The sequence below is a fragment of the Silurus meridionalis genome, chromosome 14, assembly GCF_014805685.1.
Source record: "Silurus meridionalis isolate SWU-2019-XX chromosome 14, ASM1480568v1, whole genome shotgun sequence".
Taxonomy (NCBI): domain Eukaryota; kingdom Metazoa; phylum Chordata; class Actinopteri; order Siluriformes; family Siluridae; genus Silurus; species Silurus meridionalis.
In genome coordinates, this window is record NC_060897.1 from 2,784,168 (window position 1) to 2,806,636 (window position 22,469).

Here is a 22,469-nt window from a genome sequence, read left to right on the forward strand (position 1 = left end):
GAAGGCACTTAAGTAAATTGATGATTTGCTGTCTGTCTGAATCCCAAAAAAGAATCTCTAACTGATTTGCACAGCATCAGATTTTTTCCCATTTCATTGAATCGAAATCGGATCACACTGCACGTAATATGAATCAAATGTGTATGCTATATACTGTGTGTGTGTGTGTGTAAGACCTGCAGGGCATAGGAGATGGAAAGTCCCATGATGCCTGGACTCAGGCTGTCTCTGGCAATCACAGCGAACAATGCAGCAAAGGTCACAATGCAGTTCCCCACAAACTCCAGTCTCACTGCTAACCACCTACACACACACACACACACACACACACACACACACACACACACACACACACACACACACACACACACACACACACACACACACACTATTAGTTTGACTGCAATGTACTGTCTAATATATCCAAATGCATTCTATATCCAATTAGTAATCAGTATTTTCTGGTCAAAAGTATGTGCACCCCTGACTATATGTGGTTCTTCCCCTAAACCGTTTGGTCCACACAAATGTACAGGATGTCCTTCTATACTTTTCCTTCACTTGAAGGAAGTGAAGGAAAACGAGATGCTTTACATGGGGTGGAGTGGAAGATCTCCTGCTATGATTATTTTTATTTTTCTCCTCATCTCACCTCCATCAGCACCTGATTTTACATAACACCTGAAGGAGCACAACTCTTCACAAGATCTAGCGAAACATCTTCCCAGAAGAGTAGAGGTCATTATAAAAGCAAATGGAAGGGAGGAAAGCAGAGGAAAAAAAAATAATCTTGGGGTCAACATACTTTTGGACACACTGTCTGATCAGAGTCAGATCAGAGTTGATTCAAATTCTGAATCAGATCAGTTCTGATTAATAGAAGAGTTGGATCTGAATCAGAAGGTGTTAAAAATGTGTGTGAGACCTGTTTGCCACAATGCTGGGAAAATAGGCTTTCTGGTTGTGATCCACTCGTCTGTCGCTCTCTCCGATGAAGCGTTTCTGCACTCCGAAGGCACGGATCACACTCGTTCCCAGCAGGGTCTCGTTGAAGTGTGTGTACACCGGAGATCGACTGACTGACTCCAGGCGCTTCAGCTGTCGGGACGAGGCCACATAGAAGCGCTAACACACACACAGACACAGACACACACAGAGAGGTGATATGAGTACGCGATCTTAAACAACAAAATCCCAAATACACACGATTTCCAAGCCAGGCTCTGGCTAGTGTTTGTCAGTCCTGATACCACCTGTAGAGGGCACCGAATAACCATCTCAACAGAATTCTGATGTTTTCCACACCAGCAGCATTTTAGAATCCCTCAGATGAAGATACTGACTGCTACAAGCCATTATCTGATATTTTTACTTATTACGCTCACTATCTGTAGCTCTATATGCAGGATTGAAGGAGGAAGAAAAAGAGGTGGAGAAAAAAGAAGAGGAGGGAAGAATCAAAATGAGAAGGTGCACAACAAGAGAAATAAAAGGGAGGAAAATTGGAATAGAGGAGATTATGGAGAAAGAGCAGAAAACAAAGAAAAACAAAGAGGAGGAAAAAGTAGAAGGAGGAAAAGATAGGGAGAGGAGGAGAAGAAGGAAAAGGAAAGGAGAAAAAGGAGAAAGAGAAGATAAAAAACAAGATGAAGGGAAGAAAGAAGAATAAAAGGGAAAAAGAAGAGGAAGAGAGAAAGAAGCAGTAGTGGAGATGAAGGAATAGGAGGAAGCAAAGAGGGAAAAAAGAGGAGGAACAAAAATAGGAGGAGGGACAGAAGAAAAGAAGCCAGACGAAAAAAAAAAAAGAAGAGAAAAAAGAAGACGACGAGAATAAAGACGAGCAGGAGGAGAAGAAAGTGGGAGATGAGGAGGCGGAGGAAAAGGAGATGATAGTCAGAGAGTGTCTGAGACCTGCACGAAGACGTAGAAGAGCCCCAGAGGAGGGATGATGATGGCCAATAACGGCGTGGCGAGAAGGATGACGGCGCAGGATCCCAGCACGTTAAACAAGGAGCCCATGAACATCTTGATGATGCTGGGGATCACAGAGTCGATGGTGTCCGTCTCCTTGGAGAATCGGTTGACGAGGTTCCCGCTGGGAGTGCGCTCGAAGAACGACATGGGCGAGCGCAGGACGTTGTACAGCATGGTCTCGTGGAGGTACCGAGACGCCAGGATCCCACCGATGGACACCGAGATGGAGTATGAAAACACGGCGATGCCTGAGAGGAGAAGCAGAGAGACGTTTCGGGAAAACGTGATTATAAAATCTAATTGATCCATTTTGTCCATCTGAACGTTTGTATTTTCGGACCTTGGGAGAGTCCCAGCGCTCCGTACACTCCCAGACGCAGGTCTCTGGAGGGCTGAGTGCCGTTAATGACCGGATCATCCGTCCATAAGCTCAACCAGTAATTGGAACCCAGAGAGGCTACGTGATGAGTGAGGAAGAGGAAGATGCTGAAGATGGACAGACACACCCCGATGGCTTTCATGTACTCCCAGAACACGGCGAGCTTCACCTGCAGGACACGGAACAGCCCTTAACTTCACGTATGTTACACACAGTTATGCATAGCATCACCAGCAGGTGGCAGACTCACTCTGCCCGTCTTGGCTTTATCCGCCTCGGTCAGTTTCGACGCGTCTGTAGATTTGGGTTTCTGCCCTTTCAGGTCATTGATGTCTACTTTCTGCTTCGCGGTTCCTGCTGTGTTTAGGGACACCTGGCTTTTTCTGCACACACAAACGCACACACTTCATTAAAATTAATCTAAAAATGAATCTCTACACAACATAAACGAGCATTTATTCAGTAATCGATATGGACGTCGCTGTCTCACCTCAGCAGAGCCGCCGGGCCTCCATTTTCCAGCGTTTTCTGCGGATCTGGACGGGACAACGAAACAATAACTGAGGACGATTCAATTTGCACGAGCCGGCATCACAATACTTTAACGATACATATGAAGCGGCTAACCGATGCGAGCGATTCCTCCCCTTACGATCTGACATTTCGATTCAACATGCGCTATTGAAATAAACAAATAAAGCAGCAGTCCATCACCGTTACATAGATATTAAAGCCCCGCTGCAACAAGCCGCACGTTTTATCGAACACGCCAAAGTTGACTGTTGCTTCCTGGTTTGATGCAAAAAATTATAATTGTTCCGGCTTTCCTTATAGCACAGAGCTGCTGAATTCTCTTATCTGATTGGTCGGAAGATGCGTTTCAATAAGTGAAAGAATAAGTGTTTTTTATTTTAAATAAACGATTATGGAAGGAGTCTCCATTGTCAGCAGTCTGTAACGGCAGATGAAAGCTGAAATTTGCTCCTGAAACTAGTTCTTGAGCATTTCACGAAAATCATGCTGCATAGACGGAATAAAATAAAAAAATAAATTATAAAAATAAATAAATCATGACGGCAGTTGATCCTTTTCCAACGTGCGACCTAATACCTGATTACTGTATTAAATTTAAATGACTCACGTGCGTTTATGCAGTTTATTTATTCCAATAAATATACACTATATGGCCAAAAGTTTATGGACACCTTTGAACATACAATTTCACATCAAGTCCCCGTTTATAAGTTACAATAACCTCCACTCTTCTGGGAAGACGTTCCACTAGATTTTGTGGAGATTTGTGTGAGATTTATTAAATTTAGACACGTGTGTTAGTAAAGTCAGGTAGTGATGTACTGTAAGTGAGGTGAGGAGGGTTCATTAGGGTTGGAGCTCTATCACTCACTTCGACCTATGTAAAGCAGATCTTCATGAGGATGGTTTTGTGCATAGGGGCATTATAATGCTGGAACAGGTTTTAACAGAAAAGTTCATGATATTTTCTATACAACAACAGTTTTGAGAAGACAAGTTAGACGTCCCAATACTTTTGGCTATATAGTTTGTTTTTTTAACTCCAGGAATGGAGGAAAAACCCATCATGCCACATCAAACCCATGCATCCTGGACATTTTCTAAAACCAACGAGACTCTCCAACCTTCCGATTTCTCACTCTGTTCTTCGCACACTTCTGAACAGCATGATGAGAAAAAAAAAAAAAAAACTAATAAACAAGAGATAATAAGTAGAAGTTCACAAAATATGTTTTGTTTAAGGGAGAAGAGACAGAAGACCTAAAATCTCCAACACACACAAAACAGTACAAAGACATAACACACACCGATTTCAGATCAGACATGAAAAGACAGACGAGATGAAAAACTAAATACATGGCGGCCGTGACTCTACCTCCTCCTCCTCCCTCGTTCTCTTCTTCCTGGTCAGCGTTGGTGTGAGAGCGCAGGAACTCGGCGAAAGCGGCATGTCTGCTGAGCAGCTCTGTGTACGAGCCCGTCTCCGTGATCTGTCCGTCCTCCATCACCAGGATGAGGTCGACCTGAGGCAGGAAGCTCAGCCCGTGGGTCACCAGCACACGTGTCTGAGAGGAACAAACAGCAGGGCATGAGTACAATCCCTCAGTACAATTCAGTGTTTCTGCGTTATGGGGTAGAGAAACTAACGCGGGAGAGACTCCCATATACTCTGACTTCATAAAGAACTTTCATTTTCAGAGTAGTTTTACTTTACACTCAGGCGAATTTTCCTCGGGTTATTATTACTACAGCGACGGGCAGAGAAGATCAGAGGAGGAAAGGGAATGCAGGGAAGAAGAGAAAAGAAGAAGAAAGGAGACGAGGGGTGAAACGAGGAAGAGAATAGAAGAGAAAAAGAGATGGGGTATGTAAGGGAAAAAGGTAAGGAAAAAGAAGGAAACCAGAGGGAGGTGAAAAGGTCAGAAGAGAAGGAAAAAAAATTACAAAAAAGGAAGAGAAACAGAGGAAAGAAGAAAAGAGGTAAAAAAATAAAATAGAGAAAATCTAGATAAAGTAAAGGTGACAAAAGAATGAGAAACATTTTATCTGTTACACACACACACGAGAAACAGATTCGAGAGGTTTCAATCTGAATGCTAAAGGAGAAGGAGCTCACGTGTCCCTGCAGGAGGCCCTGAGGCCCGATGACCTTCTCGAATATGTGTTTTCCCACGTGAGCGTCGACGGCCGACAACGGATCATCTAACAAATACACTGAGCAATCACTGTACACCGCTCGGGCCAGGCTCACACGCTGCTTCTGACCTCCAGATAAATTCACTCCCTACACACACACACACACACACACAAAGGGATTACCACCAGCAAATCTGCTGACATTCTTTATTTTTTTTTTTTTTGCAGAGTTATCTAATAAATTCCAGATTTCTTTAGCTCACCTTCTCTCCGATCTCCGTTTCATCTCCTCCAGGGAGGATCTCCAGGTCTGGAAGGAGAGCACAAGCCTCCAGAACTTTCTGATAGCAGCTTTCCTTCATCTGCTGCCCGAACACGATGTTCTCCTTCAACGTGGCGTTCTGGATCCACGCCTGCTGGGGCACGTACGCCACCGAACCCTGACCGACACACATCATACACATCATCTCTAATGCTACAGAGCCTCATACACACTTTATATGAACAAAAATATTGGGACACCTGACTTGTGTTCTTCATACCATTACCACAAAGTTAGAGGTATGAAGAACACAAGTCAGGTGTCCCAATATTTTTGTCTATATAAAGTGTATATCAGAAGATCTGCTTTACATGGTTTGGAGTGGAAGATCTTCTGCCATAGAGCTCCAACCCTAGTGAACACCTTAGAGATAAATGTGAAGACTGACTGCAGTCTAGATCTCAGACTCCCCTGACTTTACTAACACCCTTGTGGCTGAATGAATCTCCAAAACATCTACTGGAACATCTTCCCAGAAGACTGGAGGCTAATATAACAGCAAAAATGCAGACTAACTGTGGAATGAGATGGAGATAAATGTTGAATCAGATGTCCATAAACCTGTTTCACTCTTTATTTACCTTGACTGACACGAGACCCTCCTGTTTGTGCATTTCTCCCAGGAGAGCCGAGAGCAGGGAGGATTTTCCTGAACCCACTTGACCCACTACAGCAACGAGCGCTCCTTCAGGGATACTCACATTAATCCTTCATCCACAATGAGAGAGAGAGAGAGAGAGAGAGAGAGAGAGAGAGAGAGAGAGAGACAATATAATCAAACAGAGCAGAGCCAGATATATGAATAAGAAAAGAGAGACAGAAGAGATGTGAGTAGACGTGAAAAGAGAGAGAGAGAGAGAGAGAGAGAGAGAGAGAGAGAGAGAGAGAGAGAAAGACAAAAAAAAAGAGGTAGAGAACATGAAAGAAAGGAAGAATAAGAGCGAGAAGACCAAAGAGTATTTTTTTTTTTTATAAGAATTTTTGGTTTCATAATTTCCTTAATAAAAATGTGATAATAAAATAAATTCATAATATATAACAATTAAAAAATTAGCATTTTAATTGAATAAAATGAATCTGATAAACATCTTATTTAAATTCTGAATATTTTCAGAAAATATTTCAAACCATTTTTTTTTTTTACCAGATTTCTGCATAATAATCTTCTCACAGAGATCTCTCACAGAGACAAAGCAACATTTCCTATCAAACCTGCATATTATTATTATTATTATATAATATAATAAACTGACAGCAGGCTTTATAGAAATTGTTACTGGAAATAAAAACAGGATTTGGGTGATAAACTGGAAACTTGGCAGAATGTCATGAATGAAAATCACATTTTGGAATTGTGGACTTGATCAATAGAACAAATAAATTAAAATAGTTTCAGAATCAGCAAATCAAATAGTCACAGGAGTGGAATTTAGTCCCAGGGTTCATTTAAAACCTTTAATAATTGAATAGAACCTGTTGTGAGAGCGTGATCACGTCTTAGCCAATCAGAAACGAGTATTTCTGAGGTGGGGAAATTGTAAATTATAGTGTAATATACATTATACGAACAAACGTTTGTGGACACCTGACCATATGATTAGTATGTGCTCCCTTTTGAACATCACATCCCCATTTGCTCTCCTCTGTCACTCCTCTGGAAAGATATAGATTTTAGAGGAGGGTTGTGGAGATTCAGATTTGAGGGTGTTATCAAAAAAAAGGTACTGATGTAAGTGTTGTGAAGGCGCCTGGGGGTGCAGTAAAATTTATTTTAAAAGTGTTCAATAGGGTTGAGGGTTGGAGCTTTATAGAAGGACATCTTCAATCGCATGTAACGCTGATCTCCATGGTCATGGTCATGCTGGAACAGGTTTTGGGCTCCTAGTTGAAGAGCTGAAGGGAAACTTCCATACTTTCAGATATAATTGTGTGCCTCCAAGGTAAAAGTCGGTGGTGGGGGGGTGGGCAAACAAAAAAAAAAAAAAAAAACACGGTCAGGTGTCCCAATACTTTTGGCCATATAATGGAATATAGTGTAATATAGTACAATAGTATTTTATAGTATGATATGATTAGGAGGTAATACAGGATTCTAAATGAATTGCGAGTCTAAATATCACACGTTCTATTCATTTCATTGGCATCTGAGATTTTCCAGACGGCATCGATCCGGCTGCAGATATTTTGCGTTTCTTGAGCATGCAGGTGTACTTGCCCATGAAATCCTCAGCCGGCCAACGGTCTTTACGATACATCGGTGTCTTTTATCGAAAACAGCACACATCAGGACACAGCAGCGCACGTCTCATTTATTTCAAACGTTCTGGTTTCATCTCTATGAGGTGGTATCAAAAAGGTTCTGACTGGTGTTGTTCTGACCGCGTCATCATGGACAGAGAGTTAGATTGAAGAGCAAGCGGAAAATTCTGTGCGAGAAACGTTTTTGGGGACTTTCCACACGATCCTGCATCCACACCCACCCTACTCGCCAGATGAAGATCAACCTCATCATTTTGGAGATCTGGCACGAATCGCAGAAGGAGCTTGAGGACTTCCAGGAGACATTCCAGGAGAATGTCCAAGGAGACTATTTTGAGGGAGACGTAGATAACGTTTTTTCTTCTACAGTCTCGAAACTTTTTGATACCACCTCATCTGTCTCATGAAAGCATTTCCTACACATGTTTCATCCGTTTTTATTTAAACCCAGCGACGTTGCAGAAAACGTCAGTTACCTCTTTAAAGCAGGAGAGTCACCTTTAGACCAGCTGAAAGCCCCATCCACAATCCTGATACTTTCGGGTGCTGAAAGGAGAAAAGGAACAGCAGACGTCTCAGTGCTGGACATCAAAATCGCCTACGTACTTTTTGATCCTGACTTCAGAAGTCCTACATTCCGCTCCGTTTCTTTTATAAACACAAACTCGTTCATCAGATTATGAAACAAAGGCGGCTTTGAGGTTGTTTGTAGAAGTGAAGGACGCTCACTGACCAGTCGAGCAAAAAGAAACCTTTATGAGACAAGTGAAGCACAAGGACTGAAGTGTGTGGGGAGATGCAGACTCAGGAGCTCGGGGAGATTTAGATTTAAGTTTAGCCCGAGGGAGGAATTAGATTAAGAGTGCACGAAGAAACAGGAATTATCTGAGCATGATGAGTCTGAAACATCAGAGATAAATCATTATTCTGTATTCCTGTAGTTTACATTCTTGAGTTTTTTGTTGTTATGATTCAGTTTTCTCTTTATTTAAACTCGATTTAAAGAGTTTTTGCTGGATTTAAACACGATTTAAGAAGAATTTTCTCCAGATTTAAACACGATTTAAGAAGAATTTTCTCCAGATTTAACCTAAATTTAGGGAGAGTTTTCTCCAGATTTAATCAGGATTTAAGGTGAGATTTCCCAGATTTAATCAGGATTTAAGGAGAGTTTTCTCCAGATTTAACCTGAATTTGGGGAGAGATTTCTCCAGATTTAATCAGGATTTAAGGAGAGTTTTCTCCAGATTTAACCTGAATTTTGGGAGAGTTTTCTCCAGATTTAATCAGGATTTAAGGAGTTTTCTCCAGATTAAACCTGAATTTTGGGAGAGTTTTCTCCAGATTTAATCAGGATTTAAGGAGAGTTTTCTCCAGATTTAACCTGAATTTTGGGAGAGTTTTCTCCAGATTTAATCAGGATTTAAGGAGAGTTTTCTCCAGATTTAACCTGAATTTAAGGAGAGTTTTCTTCAGATTTACCCTGAATTTAGGGAGAGTTTTCTCCAGATTTAACCTCTATTTAAGAGTTTTCTCCTGATTTTAAGTTTGTCTAGTGCGAGTGTTGGTCCTAGCTGAACTTTGTTTTTCCACTGTGTACGAGACTGTACAGGGTTAGAATGAGAATCATATGGTTAGGATTTCTTGAATTTCTATCATTCTGACTGCATCACGAAAAGGCTTCTCTGGAGGATATAATAATATTAATAACATTATGATGATGATGATGATGAATAAAAGGCAGCCTACAGCCAGTAACTGGTCTGCGATCCACACTGTCCTCTTCCAGTTCCTCATGAGAAAGAAACACACGGAGACGTTTCAGGGAGACACTCGCCTGCGGGGAGAGAGACAGAAAAAGAGACAGATGATGAGAAGTTTAACTCATAATTCCAAAATGTGATGAAATTAAAGTCAGGGAATCAAAAAGATACAAACATTTTACTTCTCATACAGAAAAAGGAGAAAAGAAGAAGTAAATATCCTAGTTGAAAAAAACAGATAATTTTAAAAATAATAATAAAAATGATGGATAATTAAAAAATAATTAAAAAATAATAATAAAAGTGATAGATAATCTAACAAAAAATGATAAGAACAATAGATTGAGCCAAGAATGTAATGGAAACGTTTCAGAGTTTGGTCTCGCAGACCTGCACCATGCTGCTGATGACCATGGGCAGCATGTTGAGAGGAAAACGCAGGATGTTGAAGAGAGCAAGTGAAACAAAGGCCTTCTGCGCATCCAGAATGTTGTTCTCGTCCACAAGCACGTACACGGCGAACGTCGAGAGTGCCACCTAGCGTGTCGAGAAACACAACGCACAATTTGTAATTATCCGTAAAAGTGCACAAAACGTTCATAATAAAGCGCTACGCAGCGGCGTAATAGCTCCGCCCCTCACCAGGAAAGGAGCGCAGACCCAGGTGAAGGTGGACACGGCGGCCAGGTACGCTGCCTTCTTCAACACACGCAGTTCGCTCTCTCTGATCTCAGACACTTTGGCCCTGAAGGCCAGCTCCCACGCGTACAGTTTCAGCACCTTGATGCCATTCAGCACCTCGTTCATCAGCTTGATCCGGTTGTCTTTGCTCTTCATCTGTGCGACCTGCAGAGGGAAAACAATACGCAATCGTTTATAAGCGCAGGAGAGGAGCTGATGCTTCACTCCTCTATCTATCGGTTTATTCTTTCTTGCATCTGTCCATCCATCAATCTAACAAATTATCCATGCAGTCAACTGTCTACATATCCATGTGTTCATCCATGTATCCACATATCCATCCTTCCATCCACTCATCCATCCATCCTTCCATCCACTTATCCACCAACATACCCATCCCCTCATCCATCCTTCCATCCATCCTTTCATCCACTCATCCATCCACATACCCATCCTTCCATCCACTTATCCACCAACATACCCATCCCCTTATCCATCCTTCCATACATCCTTCCATCCACTCATCCATCCATCCTTCCATCCACTTATCCACCAACATACCCATCCCTCATCCATCCTTCCAGACATCCTTCCATCCACTCATCCATCCACATACCCATCCTTCCATCCACTCATCCATCCATCCTTCCATCCACTTATCCACCAACATACCCATACCCTCATCCATCCTTTCATCCATCCTTTCATCCACTCATCCATCCACATACCCATCCACTCATCCATCCTTCAATCCATCCTTTCATCCATCCACATACCCATCCATTCATCCAGCCAACCACTCATCCATCCATACACCCATCCACCCACATACCATCCATCCATCCATCCACTCACATACCCATCCAACCACTCATCCATCAATATACCCATTTCATCCATATACCCATCCATCCATCCACTCACAGATCCACCCTTATATCCATCCAATCACTCATCTATCCATATACACATCCACTCATCCATCCTTCCATCCACTTATCCATCCACATACCATCCATCCATCCATCCACTCACATATCCACCCATATACCCATCCAATCATCCATCATTTCCTCTAACAATCTACTCATCTGTCAATCATAAACACCTTTATTATCCTGCCCACTACCAGCTAGTCCATCAGTTCTTGGGGGGAAAAAATAAAAAAATCACGTTAAAGCATGTAGGAGGGTTTACCTGGTAGGTTTTAGTCTTCATGGCTATAACTGCATTTACAGGAACCATCAGGACCATCACAGCAACTCCAGCCAGCACAGACGGACCCAGATTCTACAGACAAACAAAAAGAGGCAAGAGAGGGTGAAAAAAAATCAATAAATAAATAAAAGCAGATATGACTTGTAATCCCTCCTGCTCCACACACATCCAAGAGATCATAGCTTTCCACAAACCTGCCAGAGGAAGTAAAGTGCCAGGATGACCTGAAGAGGCGCTGACCAGATCATATTGATGTACGTGATCAAGTCCATGAAGCGCTGAGCGTCTACAGACATGAGGTTTACGATTTCTCCAACGGTAGACGTGCGGCGAGCGGCGTTCGTAATCACCAGCGCCTGTACCACGAACAAACAAAATGTACGTGCAAATATTTGTTTTGATTCAATGTTGATAGAATGACTTCTAACACATGGCCTTTGTAGTGCAAAGAGGTTGGAGTCGTTTTATGTATATTATATTGTATTCAATTCGGTTCAGACATTCGTGACGTGACCGAGTGGTGTGTGGGAAAGCAGGACCGAAGCTCACCTTCCTGTATACGGCGCCTACAATGGCCGTACGCAGCCTCATTCCCGACACGAAACACACGTGAAAGTACCTCTGCAGTATTAGTGTCTGTATGCATGTGCACACAAGCAGCAGAGCGGTGTAGAAGTAGCCGTGCCAGTAGGGGGCACTAGAGTCGTTCACAAACTGGATCAACAGACTGAAGAGAGGAGAGAGAAACTTAAATAGGGCAAGCAAACAAAGTCACAAAATTACGAAAATAAAGTCAAAATGTTTTAAAAGTCAAAATTAGAAGAATATAATCGATCTCTGGGGGTGGGGGGGGGTTGGTGAGAGACACGCCCAAGTCTGTGAGAAGAGATCAACTGGACCGGTTTGTAACTCGAGAACTTTATGCTTAAACAAATTTGGCATGGATCCTGTCCAAAAAAAGGTCACAGCTGTATTTGAGGACGAGATGGAGTTCCCATGGAGTTCTCAACAAACCGCTAACTGGGAGAGACGGCAAACATCTAGCGTGCGAGCACCCGTGTGTGACCGACTCGGGAAAGTAACCTGAGGATTACTGGTCCGGTGAACATCAGGATGTCGTGAATGATCTTGTAGATGGAGCTGATGAGAAAGTACGGCCCGAAGGTCCGGCACAGAGCGAGGAACAGCGAGGGCTCACGTGTCTTCTGAGGAGCATTCGTTATTAAGATCTCAGACTCTTCGATCGGCTGCTGGTCTTTGTTCTCCGTCTTGGTTGAGCGTTTAGGAGAATACACGGCCTTGTCTTCTGACCTGAGGATGAGAAAGAGGAAAATTTGAAGTTAGAAATATAAACACACACACACACACACACACACACACACACACACACACACACACACACACACACACACACCTCTTCCAGGTAAAACCAATGGTTCTACAGCATCTCTGAAGCACACACTATGACCAAAGGTTTGTGGAAACCTGGAGCTTGATATCTACTGTATGAACATCCCATTCCACATTTAGTTCCCATGTGCTCTTATGATGTCCTCCACTCTTCTGGGAAGATGTTCCACAAGATTTGTGGAGATTCATTCAGCCACAAGGGTGTTAGTAAAGTCAGGTAATGATGTAGGTGAGGAGGTCTGGGGTGCAGTCAGTCATCTCAATTCATCCTAAAGGGTGTCGCTTTGTAAACTACTTGTTTTTAGCGCATGCACGAAATTGCCACTTCCTCCCATCGCCTACGTTTTTATGACAGTCTTAGCTGTATGGATTCTTTCACGTTTTATGTACAGCTTCAATTTCTCGTAAAAGGAGAAAATCCTGACAATTAAGCATATCGAGGGAGTGAATGAATGAAGGAGTTACAGTTAAGTTGGAAAAAAATATTTCGAAAATTAAATGTAAAAAAAACACCTATTATTGTACATTTTTATAATTTGAGACTAATTTAATTAAAAAAAATTTATTTGATTAGTCAATATAATATTAAGAAAAAAGTGTATTGCATTCATTTGATTTATTCACATTTATTTATCTAAATATAAATTGTATTTTAAATTGTTTTTAAAAATGAATTTTGATTGATGTTAACTTTTTATTATTAACATTTATGAAGTTTTATTTTGCATTTCTTTCCCATAACTCTAACCAAATTGAGCCGAACCGTGACTTGTGTACCGTTACACCCCTATCATATATACAGTGGTGTGAAAAAGTGTTTGCCCCCTTTCCAATTTTTTTGCATGTTTGTCACACTTCATTTTTTCAGATCATCAAACTAATTTAAATATTAGTAAAATATAACACAAGTGAACACAACATGCAGTTTTTAAAATAAGGTTTTTTTTATTATTGAGGGGGGAAAAAATCTAAAACTACATGGCCCTGTGTGAAAGTGTTTCCTCCTTAAATAGGACCTGCCTGACAAAGTGAAGTAGACCAAAAGATCCTCAAAATCTAGACATCATGCTGAGATCAAAAGAAATTCAGAAACAAATGAGAAAGAAAGTAATTGAGATCCATCAGTGTGAAAAAAGGTTATAAAGCCGTTTCTAAAGCTTTGGGACTCCAGCGAACCACAGTGAGAGCCATTATTCACAAATGGCAAAAACATGGAACAGTGGAGAACCTAGTGGCCGGCCGACCAAAATTACCCCAAAAGCACACTGACGACTCATTCAAGAGATCACAACAACAACATCCAAAGAACTGCAGGCCTCACTTGCTTCAGTTAAGGTCAGTGTTCATGACTCCACCATAAGTAAGAGTCGGCAAAAATGGTCTGCATGGCAGAGATCCAAGACCAAAACCACTGCTGAGCAAAAAGAACATAAAGGCTCGTCTCAGTTTTGCCAGAAAACATCTTGATGATCCCCAAGACTTTTGGGAAAATACTCTGTGGACTGATGATACAAAAGTTGAATTTTTGGAAGGTGTGTGTCCCATTACGTCTGATGTAAAAGTAACACCTCATTTTAGAAAAAGAACATCATACCAACAGTGAAATATGGTGGTGGTCGTCTGATTGATGGTTTTGCTGCTTCAAGACTTGCTGTGATAAATGGAACCATGAATTCTGCTGTTTACCAAAAAATCCTGAAGGAGAATGTCCGGCCATCTGTTCGTGACCTCAATCTGATGCCAACTTGGGTTCTGATCCAAAACACACCAATAAGTCCACCGCTGAATGGCTGAAGAAAAACAAAATGAAGACTCTGGAGAGGTCTAGTCAAAGAATCCTATTGAGATGCTGTGGCATGACCTCAAAAAGGCGGTTCATGTGGAAAAATCCTCCAATGTGGCTGAATTACAACAATTCTGCATAGATGTCTATATCCGATGCAGAGAAGCTCGTCCATGCGTTTATGACCTCCAGAATAGACTACTGTAATGCGTTACTAGGTGGATGTCCTGCTTCATTAATAAACAAGCTTCAGTTAGTCCAGAATGCAGCAGCCAGAGTTCTTACAAGGTCAAAAAAATATGATCACATAACCCCGATCTTATCGTCCCTACATTGGCTTCCTGTTAAGTTTCGAATAGACTACAAACTATTACTTCTCACTTATAAAGCACTAAATGGTTTGGCTCCCGTGTATCTATCCAGTCTTTTAACACGCTACAATCCGCCACGCCCCTGAGATCTCAAAACTCTGGGCTTCTAGTAGTTCCTAGAATAGCAAAGTCCACTAAAGGTGGTAGAGCATTTTCACATTTAGCTCCTAAACTCTGGAATAGTCTTCCTGACGGTGTTCGGGGCTCAGACACACTCACCCAATTTAAGTGTAGATTAAAACGATCTTTTAGCAAAGCCTACACATAACACACATCACATCATAACCTTGTGCTCCAGAACATCTGATCACATGCACATTATCAACTTGTGCTGTTAATATCATGAACAGCAGCTACGCTAATTCCTCTCCACTGCTTCTCTTTCTCTCCCCATCCCGAGGCATCCTGAGGTTGCTCCAGCTCCAGTCACCTCCCACCTCGTGATGATTACGGACCTTTAAAGAAGTAGATGCCGAACTCACAAACATCCTGAACCATCTAGAGACGTACCAGTGCCATTTGGATCCCGCTACATGTGTGGAGTTTTGACATTGGACCTCCTGGAGTGTTTAAAGGCTCTGGCATGGAGAAGCTGATGCTGGATCTGTGGTGATCACAAATGCTGAGCTTATAAAACTCGGAGCTACTAACCATATAGACTGTTTAAGACTGCAGAAAGAACATTACTTATAATCTTATACTCCAGTAATCATGTTAGTTCTCACTCTCCAGTGTTCTGTATTGTTGAAAGATTTATGATCAAACTCTTGATGTCACCCAGATGAGGATGGGTTCCCCTTTTGAGTCTGGTTCCTCTCAAGGTTTCTTCCTCATAACATCTAAGGGAGTTTTTCCTTGCCACAGTCGCCACGGCTTGCTCATCAGGGACAAATGCACACCATTCACCATCACTGTTGATTTGTGTAAAGCTGCTTTGAGACAATGTCTGTTGTGAAAAGCGCTATACAAATAAACTTGACTTGACTTGACATGTATGACCAAAGTTCCTCCACAGACTCAGTGCAAGTTATCACAAAAACTTGATTAAAAGTTGTTGCTGCTAAGGGCGGCCCAACCAGTTATTAGGTTTAGGGGGCAAACACTTTTTCACACGGAGCCATGTAGTTTTGGATTTCTTTTTCCCCTCAATAATAAAAGCCTTCATTTAAAAACTGCATGTTGTGTTCACTTGTGTTCTCTTTCACGAATATTTAAATTAGTTTGATGATCTGAAACATTAAAAAGTGTGACGACCATACAAAAAAAAACTAAGAAATCAGGAAGGGGGCAAACACTTTTTCACACCACTGTATATGTGTTTAGGTGGTTATTCACCCCCCCTGCCAACGTAGGTTTGTTTTACAAAACACTAGCCACCCTATAGCGTGCAGGACAAAAGAGAAAGTAAATCTCACACCTGTTTTGATCTCGCCATAGTAACCGTGCCTCATTTCTGATAGGCTACGGCTCCTAAAGCTCTTAATAGCTGCTCGTTTACGCATTTAACAGACATACTCCCAGAACACAACACTTGTGTGAAGAAGGAAGAACAAGAAATATTATACGATTGTATTAATGCCCCATAATGATGGTATTTGAGGTAATTCGAGTGGACGCAGAACTCCAGCGCCGCATGGAAGAAAAAAACACTTTCTCCCTCTGAGCAGCAACAGTGTCTGAATCGGTGTTTAATGATTAAAAAAAAAAAAAAAAGCAGACGTAGCGGAGACAGCCTGAAAGAGAACGCATTGAGCGTTTGTTTCCCTGCATACGCGAATACGTGGCATGCGGTGACTTTTACTGCAGCGCTCGGGGTCGAGCCGGTGGTTACGGTTGCTGGGAAGCAGATGTGCAATGGCGTGATGAGGGTTTGCTCACAGTGCACTTCACACGCCCCGTACACACTGCTGCTGCTGCACCGATAATGAAGAACGTCAATAGGATGTCTGTCTGGCTGAGAGCCAAGTAGGATGTTGAAATGAGAATGTCGTGCTGGTTAACAGGATCCCTGCGGATTTCAACAAAACAATCTAGAAACGATTTAAAGTCTGGTTTGAGGATTGTGCTGCAATTTCTTTTTTCCTATTTTGAATCCAAAGTTTTCTTGGAATGTGCCTTGAAGACACTTTCATCAGATTTGGGTTGCATTCGATGGATGGATGGATGGATGGATGGATTGTCACATATACATTACAGCACAGTATAATTCTCTTTTATCATATTCCAAATGGGTAGGAGGCTGGGGTCCAGCATTAAGGATTGGGGCCTTTTCCAAGGGCCCAACAGTGGCAGCTTGGCAACACTAGAGCTTGAACCAGCAACCTTCTGATCGTTAAACCAGAGTCTTTTTTTTAGTTTTATACCAACTGGGGAAGCAGTAGCTCAGGAGATAAGATATTGGTCTACTGACACAGGGGGTCATGAGTTCAAATCCCAGCACCACAAAGCTGCCACTTGGGGGGAACCATAAATTGTAAAAATCTAACTTCTAATCCAATCTATTTTTTAAAATCCAAATTGCCGGATGGTTCATTTCTGGACATCATCTCATTACTAGTTTGAAGATTTGAATCTACTGGGGATTATTTTGGATATTTCTAGAAATAAACGCTTACAATGAGCCAGATGCAAAATGCAGACCGAAGGCAGCTGATTTTCTTAAATAAAAAATTTTAAAGAAGAAACCGTTTGTTTCTATGCAAAAGACTTGGTCATTTAACAACATGAAGATCGACTCTGCCCAAACAAATCTAGAACTGTCCAGATGTTCCACTTTATTCCCAGTGAAAAATCCTCCCTCGGCATGAAGAACAGCTTCACACGCTCTCAGCAACCGGACACTTTGTTTCTCCAAACATTCGGATGAAACACTTTGCTGGGCCTCTTGTAAAACTCGCCGGAGATGTTCTTCACTAGTTGTTGATTTTTCTCTTTCTTGTGATCCAGTTCATCCCAGAGCAGTTCAATAGGATTTATTTGACTGAGCAGGACGTTCCAAGATAGACATCACTCCAGACGTCTGTCTGCCCTCTAAATAACGCTTACTGAGGTTGGACGTATCCGTCTCTTTGACTCAACGTTTTTTTGTATGATGAAGTCCAGATGGAATAGTTACCATGTTGTACCAGAAAGTGAAAGTAACCAAGTCTTCAAACTGCTCCAAAACAACCCCAAACCATTACGTTTCCACCTCCATGTGTGACTGTGAGGATGATGTGGTCTGATCACATCTTCTCTCCTGTTCTCCAAGTTCTTCTTCAGCTTGGACTCCACAGGTTTTCCTTCCACTCATTTACTGTCCAGTTCTTTTGGGGTTTTTGTTCCTTCTAAAAACCATGAAACTGTAAACCAGGTATTTCCACACTTTGGATTTTATTTTATTTATTAAATATTTTTTTAAGATTGTTATAAATCTTTTTCCTCCAGCATGAAAATAAAGAAGTTTCTCTCAACGTTTTTCCGTTACAGAAAACAGAAGTGAGATCTAGAAGTGCTACAGCAGCAGGTCATTAGTGTGGAGTGTCAGACCACAGAGAAAAACAAAAGCAGGTCAGATAGCAGTGAGTCATTCCACTGACTGCTTCTGCACGAGATAAAAAACAGAACACGTCTTTCCACGACACTGCTGAGTCATCATCACTGAATGCTGAGTCACTATGATGAAGCTAAAATACACTCCTCACTGACTGCTGTTTCATTCCTACACACCTGGAGCACCTGGCTGTGTTCCAAATGCTACTCAGTGGTTAAGGCATTGGACTTTGGATCGGAAGGTCACAAGTTCAAATCCCATCACTGCTGGGCCCTTGAGCATGGCCCTTAACCCTCCCCTGCTAAGTTGTAAGTCACTCTGGATAAGTGTGTCTGCCAGATGCCATAAAAGTAAATGCGACTGCACTCCATTACATCACTCCCTCATTGAAAACCCCCCTTCTAAACCTTACAGCACTCGGACACAAGAGAGAGAGAAAAGAAGATCAGAAGGAGAAAGAAAAAGACCAATAGAAGAATAAGAAAGAGAGAGGAAGAGGGAGATTGAGGTTTTCATTGGGAGTAATGACGATGTACAGGTTTAGAAATGAGTTTATTAGAGGGACAGCGCATGTAGGACGTTTTGTAAACAAGGTGAGGGAGGTGAGATTGAGATGGTTTGGACATGTGAAGAGAAGGGACATGGGGTATATCAGTAGAAGAATGCTGAGGATGGAGACACCAGGAAGGAGGAAAAGAGGAAGACCAAAGAGGAGGTTTATGAATGTGGTGAAGGAAGACATGCAGGTAGTTGGTGTGAAAGAGGCAGATGTAGAGGACAGGGGGTATGGAGACAGATGATCTGCTGTGGCGCCCCTAATGGGAGGAGCTAAAAGAAGAAAAGAAGAAAGAGAGAGAATGTGTGTGTGTGTGTGTGTGTGTGGGTGTGTGTGTGTGGGAAAAGAAAAGAGAAGAGAAAGAAAGACAGAAGGAGAACAAGATAGAAAAAGTGAAAGATTAAGAGAAAGAAAGAGGGGGGGGTTTAAGAAGGAAAGACAGAAAGAGAGACTACCTAGTGAGAGATCATCAGAGAGACCGAAAGATTTGTTTGAACTCTGACCTTTTGACTTTGCTGCATTCGTGGTTCCAGCGGCAAACCAGCTGCGGGACGACAACCTGAGACTCGTCCTCTGCATTAAGAGACCATAAATCTTTCTCCTCCAGCGGCTTCTTATAGCCGCATACCATCAACCTGTAGATAGATAGAGAGATAGAGCGATAGATCAAGGGGTGTGATGACGGATTACATGAACTGAGACAAACCGGTAGAGAGAGACACACACACACACACACACACACACACACACACACACACACACACACACACACACACACACGGCCGATAAACAGAGAGAGTCAGGAAAGACAAAACCATAGAAAGACAGATTAAGCAGATGAGACAAAAAGACAGACACACAGACAAAAGACACACCAACAGAAAAACAAATTAGACAAACAAAAGACAAATAAGACAAAGATTAAACAGACGAGAAAGACAGAAGAGACATCACATACCCCACCATTTAAAATAAAAAATGTCACCAGTCATGTATCTTTGTGTTTTATGATCCCGAACTTCAGAAACGTTCTGTTGTGTTCTTTGGCGTGAATCTTCTCTTCGCCCCCCCAGTTTTCTTTTTTATCACAACCTTTACGTGGAAAGTGAAACGAGGATGAAAACATTCGTACGCCACTTTCCACGCACGGGTTGTGATAAAACAATTAAACCTAGTTTAGCGGGTGGTGCGTCAGTAATACGGTCTGTGGGGAAACACTGTGTTCCATGTGGTGTAGTTAAATGGACTAATCTTTTTGTATTCGAATTACTCAAGTTACTCAAGAACTCATTTCAGCTCTAAACCCAACACAACCAAACACACCACCACCCAACAAAAACCCGATCCAACAAAAACCCAGTCCAACACAAACCACACCCACTCCAACACAAACCACACCCACTCCAATCACACCACTTCTGCAATTCTAAAATTTCAAGGAATGCTTTAAATAAATAAATAAATAAATAAATAAATCTCTCACCCTGTGATCCACCAGAAGGTGATTCTGGACAGAAAGCTGGCTCCTGCTTCTGGACATGGATTCTAAAACAGAACAAAAAAACAAAAAAACACAAAACAATAAATACAACCAAATAAAGATTGCTCTTGTAATGGCAACCAGTTTTAAAGCGTCCAATGACTAACAGCACTATCAATCCCGGATCTGCGTTTCTGATCGAGTTTAAACATCGTCTAACTGGACATTACGGTTTTTTTTGCTCAATCGATTCTTTGAAAAACATCAAAACAGCCTCTGACAAACTCTGGTTTCTGTGTCTGGGTTTCCTGGTTGCCAAACAACAGTGTTAGAGAGTTTCATTCCAAATTGTTCACCGGGCCGTGATAGGACCTCGGGTTCGGCGGCGGTCAAGGCTCGGATCAAGAACTTTTTGATACCACCTTGTATGTTCACAAACTTTTGTCCAAACAGAAAATCTGCTACTATTGAAACTACTATGGTGGAAGAGGAATTCTATTAAGGACATAACAGGTTCCCAGACACTTTATCAGAGCAGAGAACAGTGCAATGGGGGTAACATTCAGTCGAGTCGAGTAGCAGGTAATTTCTTGGTTCGGGAACAATAGAAAGAATGCAGCAGACTCGTTCTATCCATTCTAATCAAAGGAAGTGAGTTCCAGTGGTTTATCAGTGGTTACACCATTGGGTTTTGGTGTGGCTGGGATTTGAACACACAACCTTCAGATCCAATCTGCCATTCCTGAGCCCCTGAACAAGGTCCTTAACTGCTCAGTTGTAAGTCACTGGAAAAGAAGGTCTGCCAAACGGCGTAAACGTAAAACCGTTCCTAGAACATTCTAGTCCCTCATTTCTATCGGTCGGTGGTGACAAAGTTGTTGAGGTATTCCAGGGTCTGGTAGAGCTCAGCTTGATTAGAATTCCCATTTGTTGGAATGTAAACCTCGTTGAGAAGATTTGAAAGGGCAGAAAAAATGAATGAGACACACCCACAGAGCAGGTAAAACAGGTGGCGTTCGGCTCAGAGTTGCTCCAACGCCGGCATACGTTATCTTTTTTTGACAACAGAGTTAAGTTATATTTAGGGCTCCATGTAATTAAAATACTTTAAACAATTATAAATAATCCATTTTAACTACACGCATCATGTTTCCTCATGGACCATTATCACTGACGCACCACCTGCTAAACTGGAGCACGCAAGACAGGTAAACACAGAAGAACTGCAGAATGGAGAGAAAAAAACGGATGAACGGAGAGAAAACAGCGAGAGGTGAGAAGAAGATGAGAAGAAGAAAACCACAAAGTTTCCAAAGTTTGGGATCATTCCTTGTTTTGGTTTTTTTTTATATAAAAGAAAAAATAAAAAAATAAATGAATAGATCTAGTAATAAGTAGATCTCCTGCTATAGAGCTCCAACCCTATCCAACACCTTTGGAATGAATCTAAACACTGACTGCACCCCAGGAACCTCCTCACCACACTTACATCCGTACCTGACTTCAACACCCTTGTGTCTGAACTCACGACCTTCTGATCAGAAGTCCAAAATCTTGTTGCAATCACTGAACTGTGCATCCCCTGATCCTCCCCCTCCCCCTGATCCAAGACTTATCAGTCAGGATTGATTTGTGAGTTCTCCTAGAACTTGAATCTCCTAGAAACTTCCAATATTATTGACGCTTTTATCAGTGTTGTTTTTGTTTTGTGTTCTTATTCCACTCACAGAGTCTTTGACGGTTGGGGAGAAGAGCGGCAGCTGGTCAGATATGCAGGACAGGATGAGGGAGATTAACAGCAGGGCATAGTAAATGTAGAACGTGGTGTATCTGAAGATGTTTACAGAGTCAGGCTGGAGAAGAGGGGGAAAAAAAGAATAAATAAATAAATAAAACACCACATTCTAATTATTACACATATTAAACACAGTCATTGTGAGTGTGTGTGCTGTAGATTTTATTGTACGACATATTGACACTCCGTATTCTCATGTCTAAATATTTATAATCCTCTATATCTCACACTGTAGAATCCTCAAATCTGATTGGTCAGAAGGTCTTGATTCAGTTA

General features: G+C 41.8%; 1 protein-coding gene across 1 annotated transcript in view; it reads right to left on the minus strand.

Moving 5' to 3' along the window:
- abcc1 (ATP-binding cassette, sub-family C (CFTR/MRP), member 1) overlaps positions 1-22,469 on the minus strand; it is a 35,341-nt gene that overhangs the window by 6,873 nt on the left and 5,999 nt on the right. Inside the window, exons 5-26 of the mRNA XM_046866509.1 lie at positions 22,126-22,251; positions 20,402-20,463; positions 19,422-19,553; positions 12,350-12,577; positions 11,816-11,993; positions 11,461-11,622; positions 11,246-11,338; positions 10,010-10,213; positions 9,758-9,904; positions 9,354-9,441; positions 8,081-8,150; positions 5,927-6,053; positions 5,287-5,463; positions 5,004-5,171; positions 4,263-4,452; positions 4,012-4,044; positions 2,844-2,889; positions 2,604-2,736; positions 2,315-2,522; positions 1,912-2,222; positions 926-1,125; positions 177-303 (exon numbers count right to left, since the gene is read on the minus strand). Of these exons, the coding sequence (XP_046722465.1) occupies positions 177-303; positions 926-1,125; positions 1,912-2,222; positions 2,315-2,522; positions 2,604-2,736; positions 2,844-2,889; positions 4,012-4,044; positions 4,263-4,452; positions 5,004-5,171; positions 5,287-5,463; positions 5,927-6,053; positions 8,081-8,150; positions 9,354-9,441; positions 9,758-9,904; positions 10,010-10,213; positions 11,246-11,338; positions 11,461-11,622; positions 11,816-11,993; positions 12,350-12,577; positions 19,422-19,553; positions 20,402-20,463; positions 22,126-22,251 (3,210 nt within the window). The remainder of the gene's footprint in view (positions 1-176; positions 304-925; positions 1,126-1,911; positions 2,223-2,314; positions 2,523-2,603; positions 2,737-2,843; positions 2,890-4,011; positions 4,045-4,262; positions 4,453-5,003; positions 5,172-5,286; positions 5,464-5,926; positions 6,054-8,080; positions 8,151-9,353; positions 9,442-9,757; positions 9,905-10,009; positions 10,214-11,245; positions 11,339-11,460; positions 11,623-11,815; positions 11,994-12,349; positions 12,578-19,421; positions 19,554-20,401; positions 20,464-22,125; positions 22,252-22,469) is intronic.